The 26134-nt window shown below is 44.0% G+C and overlaps 2 protein-coding genes across 14 annotated transcripts; one reads left to right on the top strand and one right to left on the bottom strand.

Annotated features, from left to right (window-relative positions):
• Nucleotides 1-417: 417 nt before the first annotated feature.
• LOC123190954 (uncharacterized) lies at nt 418-25160 on the bottom strand. Of its 13 annotated transcripts, XR_006496648.1 has the most exons (13): nt 24768-25154; nt 22997-23647; nt 22721-22912; nt 22639-22641; nt 22425-22544; nt 18002-18205; nt 17755-17920; nt 1558-2315; nt 1324-1476; nt 1168-1264; nt 1021-1089; nt 879-943; nt 418-801 (listed from the first exon to the last, which is right to left on the bottom strand). XR_006496648.1 is itself a non-coding variant. In XM_044603692.1 (9 exons), the coding sequence occupies exons 3-8, from the start codon at nt 22778-22780 to the stop codon at nt 1079-1081; spliced, it is 444 nt and encodes a 147-aa protein (XP_044459627.1). In that variant the 5' UTR covers nt 22781-22912; nt 22997-23647; nt 24768-25151; the 3' UTR covers nt 418-801; nt 879-1078. The 13 variants fall into 13 exon arrangements, 2 of the variants coding, with proteins under 2 accessions (XP_044459627.1, XP_044459618.1); XR_006496640.1 differs by having other exon boundaries at nt 1021-1264; nt 18002-20204; nt 24768-25160; XR_006496650.1 differs by having other exon boundaries at nt 1021-1264; nt 18002-18076; nt 24768-25156.
• On the top strand, nt 4678-18086 carry LOC123190935 (alpha-mannosidase). Its single transcript, XM_044603665.1, has 29 exons — nt 4678-5675; nt 5771-5854; nt 6414-6502; nt 6601-6775; nt 7835-7954; nt 8075-8158; nt 8248-8319; nt 8423-8536; nt 9085-9185; nt 9256-9349; nt 9457-9612; nt 9704-9787; nt 10027-10092; nt 10164-10220; nt 10463-10682; nt 11166-11302; nt 13270-13338; nt 13423-13482; nt 14173-14244; nt 15196-15243; nt 15371-15490; nt 15751-15816; nt 16253-16365; nt 16728-16812; nt 16973-17083; nt 17170-17265; nt 17379-17426; nt 17511-17579; nt 17731-18086. The coding sequence occupies exons 1-29, from the start codon at nt 5475-5477 to the stop codon at nt 17917-17919; spliced, it is 3000 nt and encodes a 999-aa protein (XP_044459600.1). The 5' UTR covers nt 4678-5474; the 3' UTR covers nt 17920-18086.
• Nucleotides 25161-26134: the final 974 nt, after the last annotated feature.

Below are 26134 nucleotides of genomic sequence, written 5' to 3'. Positions count from 1 at the left end.
TTATGCAACATGACTCTTCTATGCTTCAAGTCCCAAGTGTTTTACAAAGTAACAACGCTTGGCACTTGGGGGCTAATGCATGACATTCAGAAAGTTTTTTAAGTTGAGCCGGATCACACTACTTATTTGGACTGATTTAAGACTATTATGAAGTTAAGTACCGGCTCATTTATGATAAAATGAGCCAGCCCTTGGGGACTATAGGTGAAGTTTATACTAATCTGTTGGACTTAGGAAAAATCTAAAGACAAGGTATCAACCTATACCATAAGTCTACAGATCATTCAGGTTCATCATAATCTGAAGACTTGGGGGCTGGCAGAGTATATATAAACCGGAGAACATACCTCATATTTTAGTTGCAATTTCTTGACCATCTCAATTTCTGAGTCACAGCTGGAATGCACATGACTAAGATAGTCGGACAACACGTCACTAACGTTCAGGTGAGCGTAGTGAGAGACATCAAACCGTACTTTCTGCCTTTCCAAGGCCTCTTGTTTGGCAGAGTTCCTAGCCAGCACTATTGGATTACCCGGCTCAATGAATCTGCTGCCAGTGATCAGAACGTCATGGTCAGGAGACGCTGGCGGGTTAGCTGAACCGGGCAGCCTGACGGTGGATGGATCGACAATGGTTTCGTCAGCTGACGGCTCAGGAGGGTCCAATTGAGCATGGACAGCCGAGTCTTCTGGCGCTTAAGATTGAGTGGGAGGAGTTGATGTTGCCGGTTCAGGTGCAGGATTTTTTGGGTCTTCTGCTGGTTTAATCACCTTGGCTTTCTTGGACTTTGCTTGACCGCTAAGAAAGATTTTTATGAGACAGTTAGTATAATGATGCAGTTTTTAAAGATGCAGAAGAAAGATGATTTTCCTTACCCAGGGGCAGTCTTGAAAGCCGGAAATTGAGTTTGCGACGAGTCGCTAGAAGAGCGAGAAACCTCCTGCGAAGGTAAAATAAAGTTAGTGATGCAAGGAAATAGATCCATTAATGGAAGCAAAAGACAAAGATAAAAGAAACCTCATTCTGGCGTTTTTGAGGAGTTTGTTGTAAATCGGAAGGCAGTTCATCGTCGTCATTAGTCCGGGCCTGACGGCGGCTCTCATGTTGTTGTTTTTTCAAAAGAAAATGAGGGTCTAAATAAGCCAAAGGGTGTGAAAACCTTACTCTGGGTTACCAGTCGAAGTTTCTGTCTTGGCAAAGGGGCTGAGTCGGAGGAAATAGTTACCTCTTCTTCCACGGCCTGGCTGGCCCCCGTGTCGTCCTGGCAATAGTCAATGTCAATAAGGTAGTTAAAAATTGTCCAAGGGAGTCAAGGGCTACCTCCGACTCAGAAGCATCATCCAGGTGGAATAAGTCAGATGCAGTCTTCTTCTTCTTTGGCTTCCGGGTTGTTTTCCTGGCGGCCATGGCAGCGGCTCTAGCCTTCTTGGCAGCTTCATGATCATACTTGGCTTTCCAGAAAACAGATTTGGCCTGTAAGCAAGCAAACAGGTTAAAAAGCCATGCAAGTATTTAATTACTAAGGAAAACAAAAAGGAGGTCAAGGGGGTTTACTTCTGGTGCCGGGTTAAGTTTGCAGAAGGGGTTTAATCCAACTTTACTGCAGTCCTCGTATTTGCCCTTCACGAGGATGGTTGACATCGCAACAATGTCTTCTTCAGTTAATTGTACAGAGCTATGACGCAGAGAATCATCTGGGCCTCTGCCATATTCATACATCAATTTGGATCGGCAGCTTAAAGGGATGACCCGCCACGCGATCTAGCAACGGATCAGGTCAACTCCAGTTAGGCCATTTCCCAATAAAGCTTGAATCCTTTTGATAGATGGGATAAGCTTCTTGCGTTCAGCAGGAGTAAGCTTATCGGCGTTGAATTGAGATTCCGCCAAGTTCCAAGCTAGGGTCGTTGGTACACTCATTCTGGCGGTTCAAGTAAAAGTACTCTCTGAAGAGCTCCACAATCGGTTCTTCTTGAAGATATACCTCACAAAGAACTTGAAATTTGTAGATATTGGATATGGAGTTGGGTCCAAGATCTTGTGGGTGAAGTTTGAAAAAGTGCATAATGGCTCTGAAGAACTTTGAGCCGGGTGGTGAGAAACCCCGATTCATGTGATCAGTAAAGACGAAAACTTCATCGTCTTTGGGCTGAGGCCGTTCTTCGTTCGGTCAGGAGCACGATAAGACAGAATGTTTTTCTCTGGCAAAAATCCAATGGTGACAAATTCTTTCAAGTTATCTTCAGTAACAATGGAAGGGACCCAGTTGCAGACTATTGGCGCTTTAAACGACATGATGAAAAAAGGGCAAGCTGAAAAGAAAGTAATTTGCCGGTTCAATTATTGGTGGAGTTACAGATTCATGATTATAGTACAGATGAGTAATGGCGGCTTAAGTAAAGGGCTAAAGATATATACAGGAAAAATGAGCCGGAGTCATAAGCCGCCATGACTAAAAGGTATTCGAAGGTTGCCAGAATCAAAATTGTCTAAGTGTTGAGATAAACAAGTTTCCCAAGCTGTGGCTATTATTCTGGATCAAAATGGTTCAGAAAAGAAAAATAAAGTTAGACCTAAAAACGAGCACAGAGGAGTTCGTCAGTTCTAAAGAGGCATTTATACAAGAGAAGGGGGTCTGCTAGTGTCTAAAATGGATGAGAAACAGCTACCGCATAAGTTCTGCACTACTTTTAGATCGAAAGAGGGTGCGGTAGAGAAGTTGCAACGAATCTATGACGAACAGCGAAGAACACAGGAAAGAGAACTCGCAAACCCTAATGCAGATTTAAGGGGTGAAAAGGGCAAGAGCTTACGGATGCGCGGCTACTGCGGAGGATCGCCACCGTTCTCTGGACGAACTCAGGGCGATGCAGCGGCGAATGTTGAGGAAGACGGTGAGCGCTACGGCGGCGGCGAAGCTCGAGAGGCAGAGTGGTGGCGATGGGAGGAAGAAGAAGAAAGAGGAAGGACTGGCCGAGCCTATTTATAAGGGGATAAGTGAACGGGCAGACGCGAAAATCAAGGAAGACCAAGGTAATGATTATCCAGCTAAATGGACGCCTCGATTTTCGGAAAACATTTAAGATAAGGATCCGTTGAAGATGACGTCGTGGCGTTTTTCCAAATTTTCTGAAGATGACGTCATGGTGGGTTACAGAGCTTTTAAAAACAACAGAAGATGGATTTCGACTAAGTGTTGGAGGTTGACAAGAACAAAGTTCAAATCAACTTGGGGCCTAATGTTGGGAATATGACTACCAGGTATGACCCGCCCAGGAGGGGCTGGGTCAATCCTAATGGCGGGTTACTAAAAGAAGCTCAGTGAATATACAAGGCGATGGTTTAGTATAAGACTTGTAGCAGGCCCAAGCCCAGAGGCGGCTTGAGGCCCGTGATTGTAAACCGCCATGTGTAAGAAAGACTTGTAAAGAAAGGCATGTAAAGGAAGTCACCGAGTTGGACACGTTATATGAGCCAGCCGGGACTCTGTAGGTCGCCAGGCGTCAACCCGTGTATATAAGGGGACGACCCGGTGGCGGCTTAGGGTAAGAAACAACAGATCGGGAAGCCAAGCTAGCGTATTTCGCTCCTTGGTCATCGAAGCTTAGCAACACCACATCAACTGGACTAGGCTTTACCTTCACCGCAAGGGGCCGAACCAGTATAAACCTCTCGTGTCCTTTGTGCCGATTAACCCCTTTAAGCTTTCTAGTTGCGATGGCTCCACGACTAAGTCCTTTCACTAGGACATCTGCCGTGACAATTCCACGACAGCTTGCCAATTTGTGGCTCTCATTTTAATGAACTAAGCTTAGGCAAGGTTGGCAAAAATGTGTGGCAAAGTGTGGCAATGCTAGGCCTAGAACCAAACAGCCCCTATATATATCAGTGGGTGGAAAAGACATGGATTAGATTCAAATGAAGACAACATAAGGTGCAAAGTACTACTAATCCAAACTTGATCATACTAATCCAGTACTACTAATCCAAACTTGATCACTTTTACTTTGGATATGCACCATGTTTACTCTACTTGAATCTAATCCATGTATTTTCCACCCACTGAATTGATAACTCATCATGATCATAAAATTATATGATGAGACTACTATAAACCAGTACAAATACATCGGCAATATGTAGTAGGAAAAATGGCAAACTTTACCAATAGCGCTCGTAGCCTAGAATGTGCTACTACTAGGAAGCTATAGTAGTAGCGCTAGGCGGGGAAACACGTTACTGCTAGGAAGGAGTAGTAGTAGCGCCTAGATGGAAAACACGATACTGCTATACAGTATAGTAGTAGCGCGCCCCAACCCGCGCTACTGCTGAACATTAGCTGTAGCGCCGTATCAGTAGCGCGCCCCCTCGCCACTACTACGTCTCCAACACGTGCTACTGCTAGGCTTTTCCCTAGTATTGCATGTTTGTTGTAAAAAAATAAGGACCATCCTGGTTTCAAATTCAAGATCCGCCACTCGCATGAGGATGTCATATAAGGGCATGTACAATGGTTGATAAAATAATTTTATCTTAAGTTTTACATGTAATTTAGAGATGACAAAGAAAAATGTCTACAATGGGTCATCTCTTAGCCTTATCTTCGATAACTAGCAATTCCTAAAAATATGGTGAGACATATTATGCTAAGAGATCATCTCTTCTCTTATCTTAAATAAGAGAAAACAAGCCTTTTCTTATGAGTTCTCTCTCCTCCACCTCATCATTTATCCTACGTGGCACTCCTAAGATAGCACCATTGTACATGCCCTAACAGATTCTCGTCTTTTGTTTCAGTATGTTTATCGTATGGTGGCATCACACGGCCATTAAGCTAATAAATATAACAATTAATTTCATGTGTCTAAATAAGATATAAGCCTAATCGAAAATTAGGGAGTACTACATTGAAATCTTTGATGAATCCATTCCCATGAACCAAAGATTTCTGATATAACAATTAATTCCATGCGTCTAAATAAGATATAAGCCTAATAAAAAATTAGAGAGTACTACATTGAAATCTTTGATGAATCCATTCCTATGAACCAAAGATTTCCGATATAACAATCAATTCCATGTGTCTAAGTAAGATATAAGCCTAATCGGAAATTAGGGAGTACTACATCGAAATCTTTGATGAATCCATTCCCATGGACCAAATATTTCCGATTGGGAAAAAAATCAATGAATTGATCTTCCAAAATTTCAATCGAAGACACCGGTAGTTTACTCTTTCGGTTTCGTCCACACGCATGGACCTGCTATCGGTGGCAGCGCCCTTTCCTTGACTGCCGGCGACTCCATAGTAAAATAAACCGACATTCCACAAAGGCACAAATGCCCGCCAGCCGGCCGGCCAGCCAGCGCACGCCCCACCCGTGTATTTAGGCCACTCCGCCGCCCCACTCCCGAGGGAACGAAGCGAGCGAGGCTGACCATTTCGCACGGAGGCACCGAGGACTCGAGCCATGGCGCTGCCGCTGGTCCTGCTGGTTCTGCTCGCCGCCGTGGCGGCGGCGAGGGAGGCGCACGGGTACGTGGCGTACAACACGAGCGCGGGGACGGTGGCCGGGCTGCTGAACGTGCACCTGGTGCCGCACTCCCACGACGACGTCGGCTGGCTCAAGACCGTCGACCAGTACTACGTCGGGTCCAACAACTCCATCCAGGTGCGCCGCCTCCCTCCCTCCCGCGCGCCCGCTATCGCTCGCCGTCTTCCATGGCCGCGGTTCGTGATTTCTCCCGTCTGCGTGCATTGCTGCAGGGCGCGTGCGTGATGAACACGCTGGACTCCGTGGTGGACGCACTGGCGAGGGACCCTGGCCGCAAGTTCGTCGTCGCGGAGCAGGTCACGTGCTCGCCCAAATTCCCCGTCGAATTTTCCTCCCTTTTGCTTTGGACGTTTCTTCCCTTGTTTCTGTCTCCACTTTACCTTGCCCACGGAAATATCTTCTTTTACCTCGTCGTCGTGATTGAAGTTGAACACAGTAATGATTGAACAGTCATTGCTGCTTGCTTGCTTGTGTCACGGATGGGTGGTCTCGTTTTAAAAGAGCACGAATCAAACCCACTGTTTCAGTGCAAGTCGGCCGGCAACCCCATCTAGTTAATTCGGTGGTGGGGCCACACCGTTCACGTGATCAGCTTATCCGGAAACGATATTATAATGACCATATCTTGCTCGACGATTCTATATATAGGACTGTTCATCCTTCAGTTGGCTTGTAATGATTGGCCGTATGAATCAGCCGCGGCATCCAGCGACATGGTATATATGGAGTACAATGTCTCTTGTGGAAGTTACATAGAAAATTGTTGGCCAGAAAATTGTTTCTCTCTTTATGTTACTTGATAAGTTATATTAAATCTTCATAACTCTGAATATGACTTATGTCTTTTGCATTTAGGCCTTCTTCCAAAGGTGGTGGGTAGAGAAAAGCCCAAAAATGCAGGCCATAGTGCACAAGCTAGTTGATTCTGGTCAGCTCGAGTTCATGTATGTAATGTGATTTCATTATTTCCTTGGATCTTTTATAAATAAATAAGCATATATATAATATATAATTTCGATAAACTTTGGATATTACGATTCAGAAATGGTGGGTGGTGTATGCATGATGAAGCTGCCACCCATTATATTGACATGATTGATCAGACCACACTTGGTCATCGGGTGATTAAAAAACAATTCAACAAGACTCCAAGAGCTGGCTGGCAAATCGATCCTTTCGGTCATTCTGCTGTGCAAGCTTATTTGCTAGGAACAGAGGTAATGTTAACATCACATTTCCAAATTGTTCTGAAAGCATTGAAGTACTAGATTACTAGTATAAAATGACACATGGACCAACTAGAAGATACAACTCTATTGAAGCCCTGCATTCTATTGGCATCAAGATCTAGATGGGCATGCATTTCAGCAAATGTAGTTGTGTGCAGTTCTCCTTAAGATTTTGTTGAAATCAAGATGCTCTATTTTATTAGGCAAGTATAATAATTTTGCTTCATATGCATAGATGGATGTATATTGGAAGTGTAGTTTGTCTATGTAAGTGATTCTAGTGATTTCGTCTTGCCTTGATTTGACTGAAGTCACAGTCCGATCTGAGCATTCAGTATTTTGTAATGTCTTTTGCTATATTATTGTAGTACCAAAACATGACTGTTCCTCGGAACATCAGAACTTAGTAGCCTTTTTGTGTTAGCATCTTGCCTCTGCTCTCAGAAGGATAATGTGAATTCAGTATAGTAAGCATGCCGCATGCCTATAAATTATACAGTTGGACTGATTTTTTTTCACATCTCAGTTCACTGCAATCTGATTCCTCTAAGTTCGACATATTTTTGCAAAACAAGAGGTAAATACAACAGGATTTGAAAACTCCAGTTTTTTCCAGGTGGATTGTCATGGTTGAGATTTCTTCCAGGAGATAATTTAGTTACAAACGTAGTCCCTTGTTTAATCTCTCATTTTTATATGGTTTGGTTAATAGCTAAACAGATCTTTGATCGGAGTCATGGTAAAGTGGGGCAAGATTGAGTAGGTGGGTCTGATTAAACTTCATTAGTGGTTTGTCAACTTGGTAGCATCATGGTCTCCCTTTACCATTAGACCAGCACTAGTTAATTTTCATTTACTAGTCTGGAGTTACAGGTCCTCCTGCTTATGCTGGTAAAGTTTACTGCTCAGTTTTATGTTGTGATATGACGACTGATTGAAAAACATTTAATCTTGTTTCATAATTTTATCTGTGATCTTATATCTCTTCCTGGAACATTCCTATAATGTGGAGATTTTATATTTGCTTTTTTGTTGTTATAACTGTAGCTTGGTTTTGATTCTGTGCACTTTGCAAGAATTGATTACCAAGATAGGGCAAAGCGTAAAGACGATAAAGGCCTGGAAGTTATATGGCAGGGCTCAAGAACATTTGGTTCATCTTCTCAGGTTACTACATAGTATTCTTGTGTTGCAAATAATTATATGCATTCTATTCATCAGCATGTATGATTATGTTGAAAATAGTGGCCTGTATTCTGTTCATTTAAATGTATGACTGAACTGCAGATCTTTACGAATGCATTTCCTGTCCATTATAGCCCTCCCGATGGGTTTAGTTTTGAAGTTTTGAATGACATGACACCTGTTCAGGTAAATGGCTTTAGGCAAGCAGTTTCAGTGACCTCTAGTTCTTGGAAGAAACTCTAACATATTTAATATTCATTAACAATCATTTGTAGGATGACCCGTTGCTGTTTGACACTAATGTTGAACAACGCGTTAATGATTTTGTTTCTGCAGCCATAGCACAGGTAAACTTTCATTTGTTGTAAAAGCTTTTGGTTTACTCGACCAATTCGGAAGTAGATTTTGAACAAAAACCTGGATCTGACTTCTGGTGTTTCTATTAATCAGGCAAACGTTACGCGTACAAACCACATAATGTGGACCATGGGTGATGATTTTAATTATCAGTATGCTGAATCCTGGTTCCGGAATATGGATAGACTTATTCATTACATGAACAAGGTATGCTGGTTAATAGATCTCGACTGTCAGAATGCTAGTTGACTTGTTGAGGCTCTCAAGTTTTGATGTATACTGTTCTGCTATCGTTTTCTTGGTATTCCGCTGACTCATACTTTTTTCTTGAAAGGTAAACCATATATTTTTTTTTCAAGAAAATGCAAAGCTTGCGTTTCATTGTATTGAAAAGATAAAAACAGTATTTACAAGCCACAGCTCTGGAACCTCTGGAACCTAGTGCACATCCCAATCGGGGGGGGGGGGGGGGGGGGGGGCAAGAAAACCGTATATATTATAAGGACATGCATAATATTTATGAGCTTTGAGTGTTGCCCCTATGTTCATGTATGGTGACAGGGTTACAAGACTGCATTTCATTCAGGAAGAGAAGAACATACATAACTAATTCCATATTCCTCCTGTAAAATGAATCTTAACATCTACTGAACACATTAGTTAAAGTCAGTTATCTATGCAGTTCGATGATATACATGGTTAACTAATGTCCTGAAACTATTTGAAGATAAGAAATTATGTCCTGAACACCGCAGGATGGACGAGTGCATGCGCTGTATTCTACTCCATCCATTTACACTGATGCAAAACATGCATCAAATGAATCTTGGCCACTCAAACGCGATGATTATTTCCCGTAAGTTATCGATACTCACTAAAATGATAAGAGTTCATTCTTTACTCCCTAATGCTATTGCATATTGCAGATATGCTGATTCAACAAATGCTTACTGGACTGGGTATTTTACTAGCCGTCCAACTTTCAAGGGATATGTTCGAATGCTCAGTGGATATTACCTGGTATAATATATTTTTAATACAAACCTACAACCACAGAATTGTGGTGATTAAAAATCATGTATTTAAGTTAAAAGTGGCTAATTATAGGAAATGGCCTTTTCTAACAGGCTGCACGTCAAATAGAATTTCTTGTGGGAGGATCATTCACTTCTAGCTTGGAAGACCCACTGGGAATCGCCCAGCATCATGATGCCGTCTCAGGAACAGCAAAACAACACACAACTGATGATTACTCGAAACGCCTTGCTCTCGGAGCATCTCAGGTTTATAATTTTCTCTTGCAGAAATGCTTCAGTGAAAATGCTCTTCCAGTTTTTCATACAAAATTATGGAGTGGCTATTCACATCTTGTAGGTTGAGAAAGGTGTAAATACTGCTCTGGCTTGTCTGACAAGCTCTAAGGGAACATGTATGTCTCCAGCAGTAAAGTTCAGTCAGGTGAGTTAGGATGGACTTTATTTTCTGTAATAGTATTTATGATTATCACATTCTGTTTGTACATATATGTCGACATCACCTTTCTTCATCTCGAAAGGAAACACGACAGTATGATCTTATTTAACATTAATTATTTGGCTCTGTTTTAGCACAGCACATTACTCTTTACACATAGCCTAGTTTGTTCGCCGAATATGTTTACGTGATCTAACAGTTCCATTGGCAAATAATTTTTTTAGTGCCAACTGCTCAATATAAGCTACTGCCCTTCAACTGAGGAACAAATTTCAGGAGGAAAGGGTTTAGTAAGTACTATCTGTTTTAACGTAATGTTTGCCAGTTATGATGTTGCACATACTTAGAATATCTTCTGCAGGTTATAACTGCTTATAATCCTCTTGGGTGGGAACATAGTGACTTCATACGGGTTCCGGTATGCGTCTAAACCTATATTGTGCACTTTTATCCAATAGATTTTGGTTCTCTGTAACAGAACAATGCAGATGAAGTGTATCGAGGCTCACTAGGAGATAAATATGCACTCAATTATTTCAAACCTTTTGGTACTTTATGACATATGGAAAGAAATATGCCGTCAAGGCTTGTACCTGTTTTTAATCCTAGGTTCTTGAGCTAATTTACTTGTACATACCCATAATTATTTTCCCTTTTCAGGTCAATGACTTACACCTAGTCGTAAAAAGCTCTGATGGAAGTTTTGTCGATTCACAACTAGTTGAGGTAGATAATGTGACTAGCAATTTAAGGAAGTTGTATGTGAAGGCTTATCTCGGAATCAATACAGACAAACCCCCGAAATATTGGCTAGTGTTTCAAGCTTCTGTGCCACCAATGGGATGGAATACTTATTTCGTCTCAAAGCCCAAGGGAGCAGGTGAAAATTGCATCTGCTTAAGATATTCTATTCCGGTTTATATTCTTTTGATAAAATTGTGAATTTCCCACTAGGAAGAGCTGCTTGATTTTATTCTTGTTAGATCAAAGAAACTTTTGTTTATGTACAATGTAGTGATGATATAATATATTTCTGGTGAAGGTGATGAACTGGATAACAGGGTATTACAAGAGAGTATATTCTTACTCTGTTTTTCTTCATATGTACAGATAATATGGCATGCGATGTATGCTTCAGTTCTCTTCAGATTAATAATGAGCTTTCAAATTATTTTTGTTATCTTCACTAACATCAACGTTAATCACTAAGCAGAAATTTATGGTTCTTTCAAGTGCAACACACTACAAATATGATTAGTGATTACATTCTTTGCTACGTCAATATGAAAAATCTGGGTTTCATCTGAGTGTTTATTATTAATTTATTTATTCGTTTTACATCATTTACCATTGAACTATCCAGGATCTAACAGAATGGGGTATGTCTCAACCATCGCTTCTCCAAGCAAAGACACAGTTGAAGTTGGACCAGGGTCTCTAAAGATGACATTTTCGTCAGAATCTGGACAACTTACGCGGATGTTCAATTCTATCACAGGAGTGAGTCCTAACACATTCTGGTTCTGCTATAAAAAGTAAATTGATTTGCGTCCAGTAAAATTTCACAAATAGTTAAGTATAAAAGATAAATTAAAGACTGTTATTTATCAATATGTATGTGCATATGCAAAATTAGATCAGAAAACAGTTTTTTTTTCAGTTTATATGTTCAAATTTGAGTGATCATAGTGCGGTTGCTGGTAGGTATCATTGTGAGAATTGGTGTTTGCTAGATAGGTTGGCATATAGGCACTAGCCAAAAGAAAAAAAAAATAGTGCCGGCATGGTGGCCACCTTGTTGGAGACACGCTTGTTCAGCTCCAGCCAGAGCGATCACATGCAGAGGATGATCTGGAAGAATCTACTACTGACCTAACCCTGATTACTCAAAAGTAGATAAAAGTAAAAGACAATATTCTTCTCTGCTTTATTGAGAGGGGTCGGCCCCTTTATATAATAGACAAGACTTTAGCAAAACTGAAATTGAAACTCTAATACAATCTCTAAACTGACTGGACTCTTTCCTAACAAAGATGCTTAATCAACTAGGACTGGAATTCCACCCAAAAAAACTAGGACTGTAAATAAGGGATAAGAGTAAGACTCCACATTTGATGGACTGGTCCACATAACATGATCAGCGAGCTCACCTCCTTCCAGCAGTTTGGTGCCACAGCCACGCTAAGCGCCGGCTACCATTCCGCTACAGAGGTTGCAGCCCTAGGAGTGAATCAATCAAGGCGCATCGAAAAGCAGGATGGAGTACCAAAACCTCCCTCGAGAAGGAGCGCTGCAGCAAGATGTGGCTCAGGTCCTCCGGCGCTTGGTCAGAGAGCTGGCAGCAAGGTGGATGGGGGAGAAGCCGCCTGGGAGATGCTACGCCTGCTGATCCACCAATCATGCCAGAAACATAGCCTGGATCTGTGGCCTAGGGACAAGGAACAGGTCCTCTGCTTCGCGGGGAATGGAGATTGACATCCCTTGCTATGGCTTGTCGCGGACTACTTTCTCGAGCCAGCGGCATCTGATGCAAGAGCCTTATTGAGCAGCCGTGGGTTGTGAATGCCGAGGCGCCCCGATGCATGCGGAAAGCAGGCAACGTTCCAGGCAACGAGGTAGTGCCCACCTTCGGCTTCCTCCCCGCCGCGCCAGAAGAAGCCGCGGCGAAACTTGTCGATACACGATACAGTTGATAGACCATGGCGGTTGGTCAAGCGAGACCATCTGATACACCAAGGACGGAGTGAGAACTGAGTTAAGCTTGACTAACCTTCATGCGCGGGTGAGTAGAGGAGCTTTCCACACTGTCAAACGGCCAGTGATCTTGTCGATCAGGGCCTGGAGGTCAGACTTCCGCAGCAGGCCCGACTGTCGAGGACCAGTTGGAGATCGATGGCGTCGCAGCGGATAGGAGAGATAGAGCTCTTCGCAAAGTTGTAATACAAACCTGTCTATGCATTGGTGGTTTGCTTTATTTATAAGCGGGGTGAAAGCCTTTTTCGGTAATGCAAACCTGAAGCCTCCCGAAGCAGGTTTCTCTGCAATGGCATGAACAAACACTACCCTATAATTTACCATTGTTGGCCATTGACCATTTTGTCTAATATTTTGTTACAAAGAATGTTACATCATCTAAAATTCGATTTAGCTTGTACTCCCTCCGTTCCAAATTACTTGTCGTGGTTTTAGTTCAAATTTGAACTAAAACCACGACGAGTAATTTGGAACGGAGGGAGTACCTGGTTTATGCATTCGCATACTTTGCAAGCTAAGCAATATGCCGTGCATAATACATGGTATTGAAAATTATTGCCGGAAGATAATTCTCATAGTCGATCAACATTGCTTTTCCTTACTGCTTTTGTATGCAGAGTTTAAAGAAATTTATTATGTTCGCAAGTTACAGGAGTCCTACCACATGTTTATTCATCCTGATATGCAGTAGCAAAATTTTATATCTATTTTAGGTGGATTTACCAATTCAACAGAGCTTTCTTTGGTATGGTTCAAATAATGGTGATGGCGCGGATTCACAGGTTTCATTATGGAGCTAATTTTTTCTTTATTAAATTATACCTGTTTCACACGTTTATTATTTGTCTGTATATGTTTTAATCCAGGCATCTGGAGCTTATATTTTTAGACCAGATGGGTCTACACCGACTGTTGTTTCAAGATCGGTAATACTAACTTGCATGTTTAAGTTCAATTTTTATCTGTTCATCTATGCACCGTTTAAAATCAGTGTATATTATTAACATTAACTCCAAAATTACTTGTGCTTTATGTATTTTCTGCATTAGTTTATCTTCTCAGCAAACTACAGTTGTTGATCACATACCTCCAAAAGATACAATAAATAGTACTCCCTCCATCCCAAAATAAGTGTCGCTGATTTAGTACAACTTCTTTGCTGATATATTTGTGCAAACTATAGAGCAGATGAAGCCATGGTATCTATTATTGTTCCCTTTTGGTACCTAACATCACAAGACTTGAACTATATAGGTCCAAAAGGCATGATGAACAGTCAAAATATAATCCAGTTAGTCTCTCAGGCTATTATAAAAGATGTGGATTTTGGGGGAAATTTCTGGATGGTTTGATCCCTAGGAGTAGGACTTCCACACCCTTATATATGAAACTCAACATGGGCTTACAACTTGACTCACACATGACCTCTACTAGCTAGTCATGTTTTCCCGTACCATCTCACACACTAACCCACACCCAACAAAGAGATAGCACTTGAGTACTTGGATTACCTTTCTAATGTTACTTGAATAACTTCACTTCTGCATTATTTACTATTTAAAAACTTTAAATACATTTTCTATGTGATCTATTGATTTATGTTTATTCTATATTAGGTACCGTTAAAAGTCATCCGTGGACCTCTGGTTGATGAAGTCCACCAGCAATTCAGCCCGTGGATTTATCAGGTCAGATATAAATTTACTCAAATCGAGGATTAAGATTAATTTTGAGCCTATATTAATAGCATTACATGGAATCTATTTGCTACTCCCTCCGATCCAAAATAAGTGCCGTGGTTTAGTTCATATTTGAACTAAAACCACAACACTAATTTTAGCCTTCTCTGCTGTTGCACTTTTATGTGCTAAGTTTTTCTGAAAAGATAGATGACTATAGGACTTCATGATCTTATATATGACAAATTTTAGATATTATTTAGCTCCAACAACTTAAGGTCACCACGAAAAGAACATATCATGTGGCTAAGGCTAAACTTCTTGATGTCTGGACCCAATGTGCCTCCTGTTCAGGTGAGAAGTAGTGGGTCGTCCAAATTTGTTATGTAATACATGGCCCATCCAAGCATCAAGTTATGAAGAAGATCCCTATGATCTCTCAGTGGAAGCTTTGGTTTCGGCCTTAAGCCATACAAAGATAAGATATACGATTTGTTACTTAGATTTGATTCGGGAAACCCCTATGACGAATAAATCAAGTTATAATAGAAAAACAATTCTTCTATATTACCCGAGGAAAGAGCCTCTTCCAAACTCTAGTACAATAGTTTTTATGATCTCCACTGGGCTTGTCGAGCTCGTCCTTCATCCGCATGACCTCATCACCAGGGCCACCTACGCCATCTTTGCCAATTGCATCATCGCTGAACTTCACCTTAAAAATTGTGCCACTGCCTTGCAAGAGCAGAAGGCGGTCATCACTCGCCATGTCGAGCTAGCAGCCATATCGCATTCTCCAACCCCTTCGAAATTACTTTAGCTGTAATTGTCTTCTAGTACAGTTTCAGTTATGACTTGTCAATCCCTCGTGCCTTCATGTCAACATCTTATTTTTCAGGTGTAATATATTAATTATGATAAAGCTCTCTTTGATTATCTTTTAAAACATTCTATGTCTAGGTTACAAGACTATATAAGGATAAGGAGCATGCTGAAGTAGAATACACGGTTAGTAATTTCCTCTACTTCGGAGAATAAGGGCCTGAATTGTATTTCTCCATTCCAGAAAAAATGATATCCATCATTACTGAACATGCACTGAAGTTTATTTTGTTTTTCCTCTCATATGTGAAAGATTGGGCCAATCCCGGTCAATGATGGCATAGGAAAGGAGGTCATCACAAGACTGACAGCAAATATGGTCACAAACCACACTTTTTATACAGATTCGAATGGAAGGGATTTTCTCAAGAGGGTAACTATCAATATGAGCTATGCTTCAGATATTTGTTACGATCTAATTAATTTCTTTGTACCTTGGTAAAAAATTATCTTACTGTATGAAATATTCTTAAATACGGAATATATCATAAGCCAACCTTCTCATATTTTTCCTGAATTATTTTATGGGTGACTGTTAAGGCCCTACTGAACATCTATCTGATTTAATACGTTTGACTTTTGAATCTCTGTACTCTCCCTTTACACCCACGTTCTTCGTGATTTCATCTATAGGTGAGAGACTACAGGGAAGATTGGGATCTTCAAGTGACTCAACCGGTTGCAGGAAATTACTATCCCGTATGAACATTATTCACATTTTAATACTGAGATACTCTTTGATTTCCAATATATAATAATAATACTTTTAATATAGATAATTCTAAAAGTAGAGCTAGCTATGTCTCTTCTTTGCTTTTTGAAACTTCTGTCAAACTCCTTTTGATTACAAATATTTTGCCTCCATTTCAATATAACAATTACAAAATTATGTACTTAATTATATAATTCTGTCATCAGTAGGCACAAAGCTGGAATAATTTTACACCTGCATATAGCGAAGCCACCAGGGAAAAAAGATGTATAAGAGAGCATTTATTTTCAGGACTATGCATGACACTCCCTCATTTTTGGTTCCCCAAATAAAATTTCCTATTTCATCATGCTTTCGTGGCTGTTGTTGTTATTTAAATAATTCTATTTTCTTACAGATTTTTCTCTCGTGTTGACATTACAGATCAATCTCGGAATGTATGTAACAGATGGGAAATATGAACTTAGTGTCCTTGTTGATCGTGCTGTTGGAGCTTCAAGCATTCAGGATGGTCAAATAGAAATGATGTTCCACAGGTATTATAGCTTCTATTGCAGTACCATATTTGTGCTGTTTACCAGGATAGACTGATCCAATTCTAGTTGGTTTCTATATCTAACTATGGTAGCATTGTCTTGAAGCTAGCAGACAGCTTGAACTACAAAGAAATGCCAATGTGTCCATTAAAACAGCTAAAAGTAGCAGTTTCTCATCTATCTCTTTTGGAACCACCTATGTTTAAACTTACTATGCAATATACTGTTTAATGTGTATTATTAACTATAGAGATCTTTACCAACTTTGTTATCAACCTATTGAAATCAATCACAAATCTGTGTAATCAATTTCAGCATGCCCTTGTAAGCTCAACCTCTAATCATGATACTGTGCATGTCAGGCGTATACTTCATGATGATGGCAGAGGTGTGGAGGAGCCACTGGATGAAACTGTTTGTGTTGACAGAAAATGTGATGGGCTCGTGGTATACATTCACTCGCAGCATAGTATCCATTTCTATTTCCTCCAGTACCGACCTGACATCGCACCAAGTTCACTATATAAAAATCAACATATACACACAGTAGGACACAGTACTGTTTCCCCTGCAGAAAATTAACTCTGCCTCATACAAACTATTACAGGCTAGGGGTACTTATTATGTCAATGTCAACAAGCTTGGACATGGAGCTCACTGGCGGAGGACACAAGGACAAAAAGTTTATTCACCCTTTCTTCTTGGTTTCGCTCATGAGGTATATTTGTATAGTTCTGTCAGCCTGTTTTCTTAAGTATTTTCATGTCATTATTCCTACCTACAGCTGTAATATTGTTCTTACAGGATGAGAGCAGTTGGAAATCCTACAGTGTTGTGAAAGCGAGCATGATGAATGCAAATTACAGTCTTCCTGATAATGTGGCAATCATCACCTTGCAGGTTCACAATTTATTTATCAATTTCTCAAAAAAAAACTATTTATCTCGGACCTTATATATCTGAATATTGATAGCATCTATTAGTCACTAACAGAGTGTGGATTAATATTTCAGAGTCTCGATGATGGTACCGCACTTCTCCGCTTGGCACATTTGTTTCAGGTATATTCCTACTTTACATAACTGTAGTTTATATCATATTTATTTCTACTTTGTTCACTGAACAATTTTTTGTCCGAGTTGCAGGCTGCGGAGGACCCACAGTACTCAGTGATGGCAAAAGTTGAACTGAAAAAATTGTTTGGAAAGAAAACTGTAAGTAATTTATTGTACTTTATCTCTTTGCATGATAAGAATTTGTTGTAAAAAAAGTTCTGTCGCATGAATTATACTCATGAATATTTTTCCTTTCGGAAAGAGATCTAGCCCGAAATGCTCACTTGCTCAGTGCTGTTCCATTGCGCAGATCAAGGAATGGACTGAAACTAACCTGTCTGCCAACCAAAAGAAGGCGGCGATGAGGAAGCTCAAGTGGAGGGTTGTCGGAGACACCGAAAGTGGTCCTGCCCCAATTACCGGTAGCCCGGTTGACAGTCAATCCCTTGTTGTCGAGCTGGGGCCCATGGAGATACGCACATTCTTGCTGAAACTGTGAGCTGCAAAAAAAGAGATATCTTTATGTAATTCCATACATGTTCTAGGAGATCATTGTGCCTTTCATTTCTGTGAGCAAGTACCTTCTGATAGTTATGTCCTTGTACAGCAATAAATGTGCCCAGTCACAACTTTCCCAGCAAATGTGCCTTCCGTTTCTATGAAGAATGACTTGTGAGCTCCATATTTGGTCCAGTTCCGGCGGGCTGAGCTAAGCTGACCCCGCTGCATATGTACTCTTTGTGGGGGAGTCCCCATTCATGAGAGTTCGTTGGTTGTAGCAATACCTTCATTTTACAATCACCGTTTCAAGATATACGTACTATGCAAAAATCGGTAGGCCGTGGTGATCTAACCTGACCACTCAAGCTGCCATTATCTAATCACTGTGTGTGCTTTGTCCGACAAGTGACAGATGCAGTGTAACGCATTCTGTTCTATCCATATAGTCAGAACAGGGCACAACAGTTACAGCTTTACCGTTTATATACTACTTCGTGTAGGAGTGTTAGCGTTATTATGCAGTCTCGTAGAACAGTCGACTAGAGCGTAGCTCCTGCAAAGAATGTGTTCCTCAAATTCTTGGTCTCTTGACAAAGAATTCCAGACTTCTGATGGGTTCAGCTTTCAACTAACTGCGACGTCATGCATCCTCCCTCTTATCTAACTAATCTTAGGCCCTGTTTGTTTGGGCTCTTACTTCTGCTTTTGCAGCGTTTCCACTTTGGCAAAAAAAAACTCCTAAATAGAGTCTTTTTGCTTCGAATCAGTATTGTTATATGATGGTATAAGCCAAAAGCCGAAGCAAAAATCACCTATTTAGGAGCTTTTTTCGTTTTTTTTTTGTCAATGTGAAAAAGATGCAAAAGCAGACGCAAAAGCCCAAACAAATACAGGGACTTAAATATAAAGCTCCTCAGCCGCTCCAGCGTGCCTTAGGCTTGACGACGTTAATGTCGTCCCATTTCAGGCACGACTCACATCCATGCATTCTTGTTTCTTACCCAAGTTCTGTTACTTTAAAGGAAATGGAAAGGCCCCCACAAAAAATGGGAAAAGGATGTTGGACAATCTGTTTTTTTTAGGGAGAGGCCATGATATATCTATCTCCACTATTTTAAAAAGTAGTAGGCCATGATCCGAAAATTCGAATCTGAGCCCAGTCTTAGCTGCACTCGATATAACATCCGTCCACACGCATCGGGATGTGCCCCTTCAGTTGTATTCGCAGCTGTATTCAGAAGGTATCGACATAAACATAACGTAGGCCTCAGTCGCATTAAAAACGGTAGGAGCCGTCTCCTCTCGGCCGGAACAGGCCCTGGCGCACGGCCCAGTTATTTTTGTGTGCCATCCCGAGCCGTCAGGCTTACACGGAAATGCTGATGTTTCTCAAAAAACAGAACACGGAAATGCTGATCCTGCCGCATAATGGCAATTAGCGTCTACTATCAGAGTTGTTTGCATGCTGGGCATATTACAAAGCGTGCGATTGCAAAAAGCGTCCAAAATGTGGCATTGGATGCAGGAAGTGGGTTCAACATTTTCACACGAGTTTGCGTGTGGGGTTTCTGACCTTACAATTTGTAAATCTCATATTGCTGCTGGAGCAAGTGTCGCGTGAGTACAACAACTCTCCTGCAGCAGGAGAATTTTCAATGCGAAAATGTTTCCTTGAGTAAACTCTACTGTTGGATTTTGATGTAGTACAACAACTCTCATACTGTAAGATTTTGCTGTAGTACAACAACTCTCATAACTGATTAAGGAATTTCTGGCTCATTAGATAGGGCGCCTTACATGGGTTCAGGCCTAGATTTTGTGATTTCATTAAGTGCTGACTGGTTTGTCTAAATAGCAAGTAGATGAATACAAGGAGAAGCAAACAAAGGTGGCGATGTGGCCAAAGAGTTTAGGCTATCCCAAGCTGACATTCATACAGACTACACTGAAGGATGAATGTAAAACAATGATTGCTCCTTACATGGATCTAAGAAACAAGCTACAAAGTGAGCGAAACGCCATATACTATGCTGAAATGATTCATACATCTTCAAAATGATGGTCAGCGGAGATCGTAGTAATGCCTAAGATAGTACATTAGGTAAGGCGCACAAGAGAATCGCCTACTTCCAGGACGGCTCTCTCGTAGAAGGTTTTTTTTCTGAAGCAAGAGTCACTAGGTGCTACGACTGCCCACAATGCCTTGTGCGCCAGCGTGGATGTGTTTCCTTGTAACTTCAGACACTCGTGGAGGGCTTGTCTCTTAAGCTTGTTCATATTGTGCTGTGTATGAAAATTATTTGCAGATAATAAGGATAATGAAGTTACAGCTAAGTTGGTGAGCACATCTTTGTTGGAATAAGCCATGACTTGATGCGGTCGGGCATGTCGGGCGCGACGGATGCGCGCGGGACGTGCGGGACGTACTGGTGCAGTCGGGCTCGTCGGGTTTGTCGGGCGCGTCGGTGACACGCGGGACGGGCGGGACGTGCGGGACGCAGCAGCGTGGCATATGTGTGTGTCTGGGCATTGTATGACCCTCGTGCGTGTGTGCGTGCGTGCGTGTAGGAGTCTAGGTTGAGTCGGACTGTGGCTGAGCCTGCGGTCGTGTGGCAAGGCAGGCAGGATGCAGCGGTAGCACGATGGCACCAGGTCTTGCGGAGGAGCGGGCTGCTCACGTCCGAGGGAAGACCGGATCGCCATGGACTCCGTGAGCGCTACGTATTGGTAGCTAGAAAGCCGGCTGTACGTTGAGTCTGTTAGTGCGTGCGTGGGTGTTACGTTTCTGTTGGCTACAAAACGGCTGTAAAATCCTAGTCTGCTGGGGCGTTGGTTAGTCCGGTGCTTTGGAAAGGAAAAGTAACGGGGCTGTGAAGCCGGGTGAAACTCCAGTGTACCGTGTGCTCCTCCTTCTTCTACCTCTAGCTACGAGAGAGAGAGAGCTGCAACAACAATTGGTATACAGAGCTTCGGTTTGGGCGATCATCGGCGACCATGGCGCTCGTCCCACACGGTGGAAGCGCGGGCGGATCGGCGACGATGGCGATGCCGATGCTGACCGCGGACAACTACACGGTCTGGGCCATCAAAGCGCAGGCGATCCTCGACGTCCACACCGTATGGGAGGCGGTGGTGCCGGGCGACGCGGCGGTGAACGCCAAGAAGGACAAGATGGCGCGCGCGTTGCTCCTCGGGGCGTTGCCAGAGGATGTGCTGCTGCAGGTGTCGACGAAGCTCACCGCCAGGGAGGTATGGGACTCCCTGAAGGTGAGGTTCGTCGGCGCCGATCGGGTCCGCGCGGCGAGGCTGGGACGTTGCGCGGCGAATTCGACCGGATGAAGATGGCGGACGACGAGGAGCTCGACGTGTACGGCGGGAGGCTCGCGGCGATGGCGGCGAGGTATGCCAACCTCGGGGAGACGCTGGGCGACGCAGCACTTGTCAAGAAGTTGCTGGATACGGTGCCGGATCGCCTCTTCCCCGTCGTCGCCAGCATCGAGCAGTTCCACGACGTGACGACGATGGCGTTCGACGAAGCGCTCGGGCGGCTGCGTGCGTTCGACGAGCGGGTTCGGCGCCGTGGACAAGATGGCGGCGAGCGCGGGGGTGAGCAGCTGCTCATGACGGCGGCGCAGTGGGCAGCACGGGAGCGTCGACACGGCGGTGCTCGGGACGACGACGACGGGCGCAGCGTGGCGTCGGGGAGCGGCGGTAACAGGCGCAGGCGCTGCTACAGGTGCGGGGAGCACGGGCACTTCCGGCACGAGTGCCCGCAGCTGCGGAAAGGACCGGCGGCGGAGCAGTCCTTCTTGGCCGGTGCCAACGTCGACAACGACGGACTCCTCTAGGCCGTGGCTTAGGGGGTGTGTGTTGGAATAAGCCATGGCTTGATGCGGTCGGGCATGTCGGGCGCGACGGATGCGCGCGGGACGTGCGGGACGTACTGGTGCAGTCGGGCTCGTCGGGTTTGTCGGGCGCGTCGGTGACACGCGGGACGGGCGGGACGTGCGGGACGCAGCAGCGTGGCATATGTGTGTGTCTGGGCATTGTATGACCCTCGTGCGTGTGTGCGTGCGTGCGTGTAGGAGTCTAGGTTGAGTCGGACTGTGGCTGAGCCTGCGGTCGTGTGGCAAGGCAGGCAGGATGCAGCGGTAGCACGATGGCACCAGGTCTTGCGGAGGAGCGGGCTGCTCACGTCCGAGGGAAGACCGGATCGCCATGGACTCCGTGAGCGCTACGTATTGGTAGCTAGAAAGCCGGCTGTACGTTGAGTCTGTTAGTGCGTGCGTGGGTGTTACGTTTCTGTTGGCTACAAAACGGCTGTAAAATCCTAGTCTGCTGGGGCGTTGGTTAGTCCGGTGCTTTGGAAAGGAAAAGTAACGGGGCTGTGAAGCCGGGTGAAACTCCAGTGTACCGTGTGCTCCTCCTTCTTCTACCTCTAGCTACGAGAGAGAGAGAGCTGCAACAACAATCTTCACAAAAATAAATTGATAGGATGTTCACCTTCGTCAGGGGAAGCTTCAGTTTTATGCCGTCGTAATGCCGTGTCATCGGCAACTTCTTCGACATCATGTCCCACATTAGCGGCAACCATCCTTCCTCCAGTGGAACAAGGGGGATGAACTGTATATATTGCGCAACATTTTGGAAGTTATAATTACTGTTCCATGCATGAATGTGTAGCAGGACGGAATTAACCAAGGTTGGATGTAATTACCATCTGCGAAGAAGTACACATCAGTCAATGACAGTACTACCTATATTATCACGTTCAAATGGTGGATCACTGAGACACTTACCACGAAGCATGGATCGAAAACCCCTCTCCATCTATCGAGCCACATGCGATACATCTTCATTTCTTGGCACTTATCATGCCATGGATGCACCTCCAGCCAGTCATTGATAACTCACCACCAAGTCCTAGTTCATCCTTCAGGTCTTGCTTGGACATCACCACCGCAAACGGATTGAAGTACCTAAACCATTTCCTAGCGAAAAAAGAAAACACATCTCGTCAGTACAGCTATCAAAAACTTCGATGCACTTAGTCTCATAGCAGTTAGAAGACTTACTTCCGCAGTTCCCTAGAACAGCCCAGCATGTTGTCATAGAACCGAAGAACATCCTGAAGCGAGAGCTGGTCATGGTTTAGTCCGACGGAATGACGGAACATCTCTCCCCACTCACTCTTCACCGCCGGATCACCTGGCGGATTCCCAGCACCACTCACCCTATCCTGCTCCCTTCCTTTGGAAATGACCTTGTACGGAATTCTGCACTTCTCCATGTACTCAGCAATCCCAGGCTGGCCACACAACCCTGTGGCAAGACCATGATCCCTAACCATGTCTCTTGCCAGTGATGTTGAACATTCAACTTGTGCAGCCTCAGTACCACCGCCAACCCTTGTTCCACCATCAGCATTACTTGCATTTTACCATCATGTCAGTATACCGACAACTGACGGCCGGCAGCATAATACATTTCCTTGTACTTACTCACCCGCTCATCATTAGTCTGCGATGGTTGCTCAGCTGGACAGTATGGCACTACATCTGTAAACATGGCACAAGTTTTCAACCTCATACTTAGAACAACTTCACGGCTTGCTGCCGCCTGAGCTTCATGATCGCATGTTCGACCTCCTAGCAACAATCCCCTATTGTTTGGGGTCTCATCTTCTGAATTTTCTCCACCCACTGTAGTGCCGATTACGAGCATACCTGCATATTCGATAAACAACAGATTATCATTCCAGACCTACTGCTGCTTTAACACTCCAAGTTCATCTAAAGTATCCGACTTGCCGCCCCCACCACCGTCTGCATGTATGTAATCCGCCCATTGATGCCACATCCAGAAATTGGTCCTCCAGTTCTTTAGTCAACAAAATTTAAAGTACACAACCCACGCAACTCAGTCACACATTCAGAACTGTCATACAGGTAAATAGCAGAGGAGCAAGCAGTGCTCATTGAACCGCCGCAAAACAATTTCTTGCATGGACTTAGTCCTATCGGCGTTTAATTGTCTGTTACCATACCATATCCCAAAGCCAACCTCCCACAAGTACAAGTTGTAGAAGTCGTATGCCTCACCAAGGGAGTCGAAACTCAATCCAAGTTCTAGTTTGATCACACACTTCATAGAAGCCTTGGCGAATTTGGGAATAGATTATTCCAGTGCACTCATTCTTGAGGCACACAGAGTTCTGTCTGGTGGTGCAGTGCCCATCCGCAACCTGAAATGACCATGAATCGATTTCAATTTCCAAATTCAGTGAGCATTCTACTACCACATAACATCTGTTTGCAGAGTTAAAATAATAGAGAGCACACAGCCTTGACATTAATAATTGCATCAATTATTCAGCCCACCATATGCCTCCCAGGTTAAATAGAAGAAATGAAGCATTTGTTGTTTCCAACTGACGAGCAGGGTAAACTGAAAAAAAAAATCAAAGAGGGCATCACCTTTTCGTTCACCCAGGTGCTTCATGGTTCTCCCTCCTATTGGATTGTGTAGAGTCAGAGAAGCATTCTTTTTCCCCGGCGTTCCCCTCCCGGCCTAACGGGGCTGCGGCCACATTCATGCCGAGCGGAGCCTGACCCGACAGTGGAATCAGGCGGCATAGCCGGATGGGCATCACGGGGCGGCAGCAGCACAAAGGAGACCGGATCTGGATGTTCTAGACTGTCCGCAACCGGATCTTGTAGGAAACCCGCGAGTCGCAGCGTGGTCACCGGCGATGGTGGTGGGCGGTCACCAAAATCGTGGACGGAAAATCCAGCCCCCAAGGCAAACAAGCAATCGAAAGACGAACATCGCGAAAGGGAAACTCACCGGTCCACGGGATCTGCCGGGAACTCCAACCCGTCGGCTTCCATTGCTCCGCCGCCAGAGGAAGCACAAGCCGCCGCAGAAATCTGGTTTCTCGTGTCGCCACGGCTCAGGTTTTCCGAACGACCTAGACTACCGTCGTGAAGAGATGATGCAAGCTAAGAAAAATCTAGCCGCAGAGGAAGTCAGGATGGCAGCAGAGCGGGCGGCTTTAGACGTTCGTGCTCAACAGCTTCAAGCGGAGACCTTCCGGCTCTTGGTGGATCTGAATGCGTCGAACAAGGTCATGAGGAGGAGGCATCAGAAAACCCAATCACGTCTGCCTCTGACGCTCGATCCTAGGAATCTTTTTCACACACCCGGAGCCGGGAGAAGTAACCCGTCGGAGGCACCCCGGATTACAACACCCGACGCACCGGTCCAGCCGTGTGCCATGGATCCACCTCGTATAATTACCGCTCCGCCTCATTACGTCCCAACGCCGCCGGGTCACTTCTCCAACCCTTTGGAAAACCTCATTGCAGCATGGGCTCGTCTGGCGGCTCCTCCGATGGAAGGTGACTCACCGGCGGCAATTGAAACACGGAGGGTAAGAGAACTTCTTCAAACAGCTCTGGCGCAGCAGGATGCATACTCCTACAGTCGAGACAGGATCCATTCAACTCCTCGCCCAAGCCGGAGCCCGAGTTACAGTAGGCATATGGAATCCACAGATGTGTCAAGCAATGCTCAACGCCACAACCGGCCATACAGGCATGAGCCGGTGCGGGCTGGAGCCCTTAACTTGGCGGATCAGGAGAGGATTCGATAAGAGGCGGAATGAGCAGTTCAAATGGCAGCAGATCAGGCGGCTCATCAAACTTTTTCAGCTTATCCAACAACCTCGGTCGAGGCAGGAGTGGCCACAAGAACCGGAGGCGTTCCTTGCTTGGTGTCGGCCATACGTAATGAGCATTTGCCAAAGGATTTTAAGGGGCCTCGTAAGGTGCCTAATTACACAGCTGACTTACAGCCCGGGGCTTGGATTGAGAGTTATGAGATGGCTATGGAGTTATTGGAGGTCAGCGATGCAGAAATAGCGAAGTATTTCACTATGATGTTAGATGGAACAGCTCGTACTTGGTTGAAGGGATTGCCACCCAATTCTATCGGCTCATGGGCGGAGTTGAAGGCTCGGTTCATCCAGAACTTTAAAGACATGTGTAAGCATCCTATGTCGATTGTGGACCTGACCAATTGCAAGCAAGAGGATGGTGAATCCACAACCCATTGGGTGCGCCGGGTCAAGGAGATAATATATTCATCTGATAAAATGGACGCCGACTCATCAGTTTTAATGTTGGAAAAAAATTGTCGTTTTGAACCTCTAA

Source organism: Triticum aestivum, chromosome 1A (genome assembly GCF_018294505.1).
Source record: "Triticum aestivum cultivar Chinese Spring chromosome 1A, IWGSC CS RefSeq v2.1, whole genome shotgun sequence".
Taxonomy (NCBI): Eukaryota; Viridiplantae; Streptophyta; class Magnoliopsida; order Poales; family Poaceae; genus Triticum; species Triticum aestivum.
Note: the sequence above shows the minus strand (reverse complement) of the source record. Positions and strands in the feature narration are given on the sequence as shown.

Bases quoted from the DNA above. Each gene is read 5' to 3' on its own strand.
- LOC123190935 (XM_044603665.1), top strand. From the start codon at position 5,475: ATGGCGCTGCCGCTGGTCCTGCTGGTTCTGCTCGCCGCCGTGGCGGCG. The intron at 6,776-7,834 runs GTAATGTTAACA...TTATAACTGTAG, and splicing joins CTTATTTGCTAGGAACAGAG to CTTGGTTTTGATTCTGTGCA. The intron at 13,339-13,422 runs GTTTCATTATGG...GTTTTAATCCAG, and splicing joins GTGATGGCGCGGATTCACAG to GCATCTGGAGCTTATATTTT.
- LOC123190954 (XM_044603683.1), bottom strand. From the start codon at position 22,780: ATGAAGATGTATCGCATGTGGCTCGATAGATGGAGAGGGGTTTTCGAT. The intron at 1,477-22,424 runs GTGAACATCCTA...GCTTGCTTACAG, and splicing joins TGAAGCTTCCCCTGACGAAG to GCCAAATCTGTTTTCTGGAA. The intron at 1,265-1,323 runs GTAGCCCTTGAC...GACTATTGCCAG, and splicing joins ATGATGCTTCTGAGTCGGAG to GACGACACGGGGGCCAGCCA.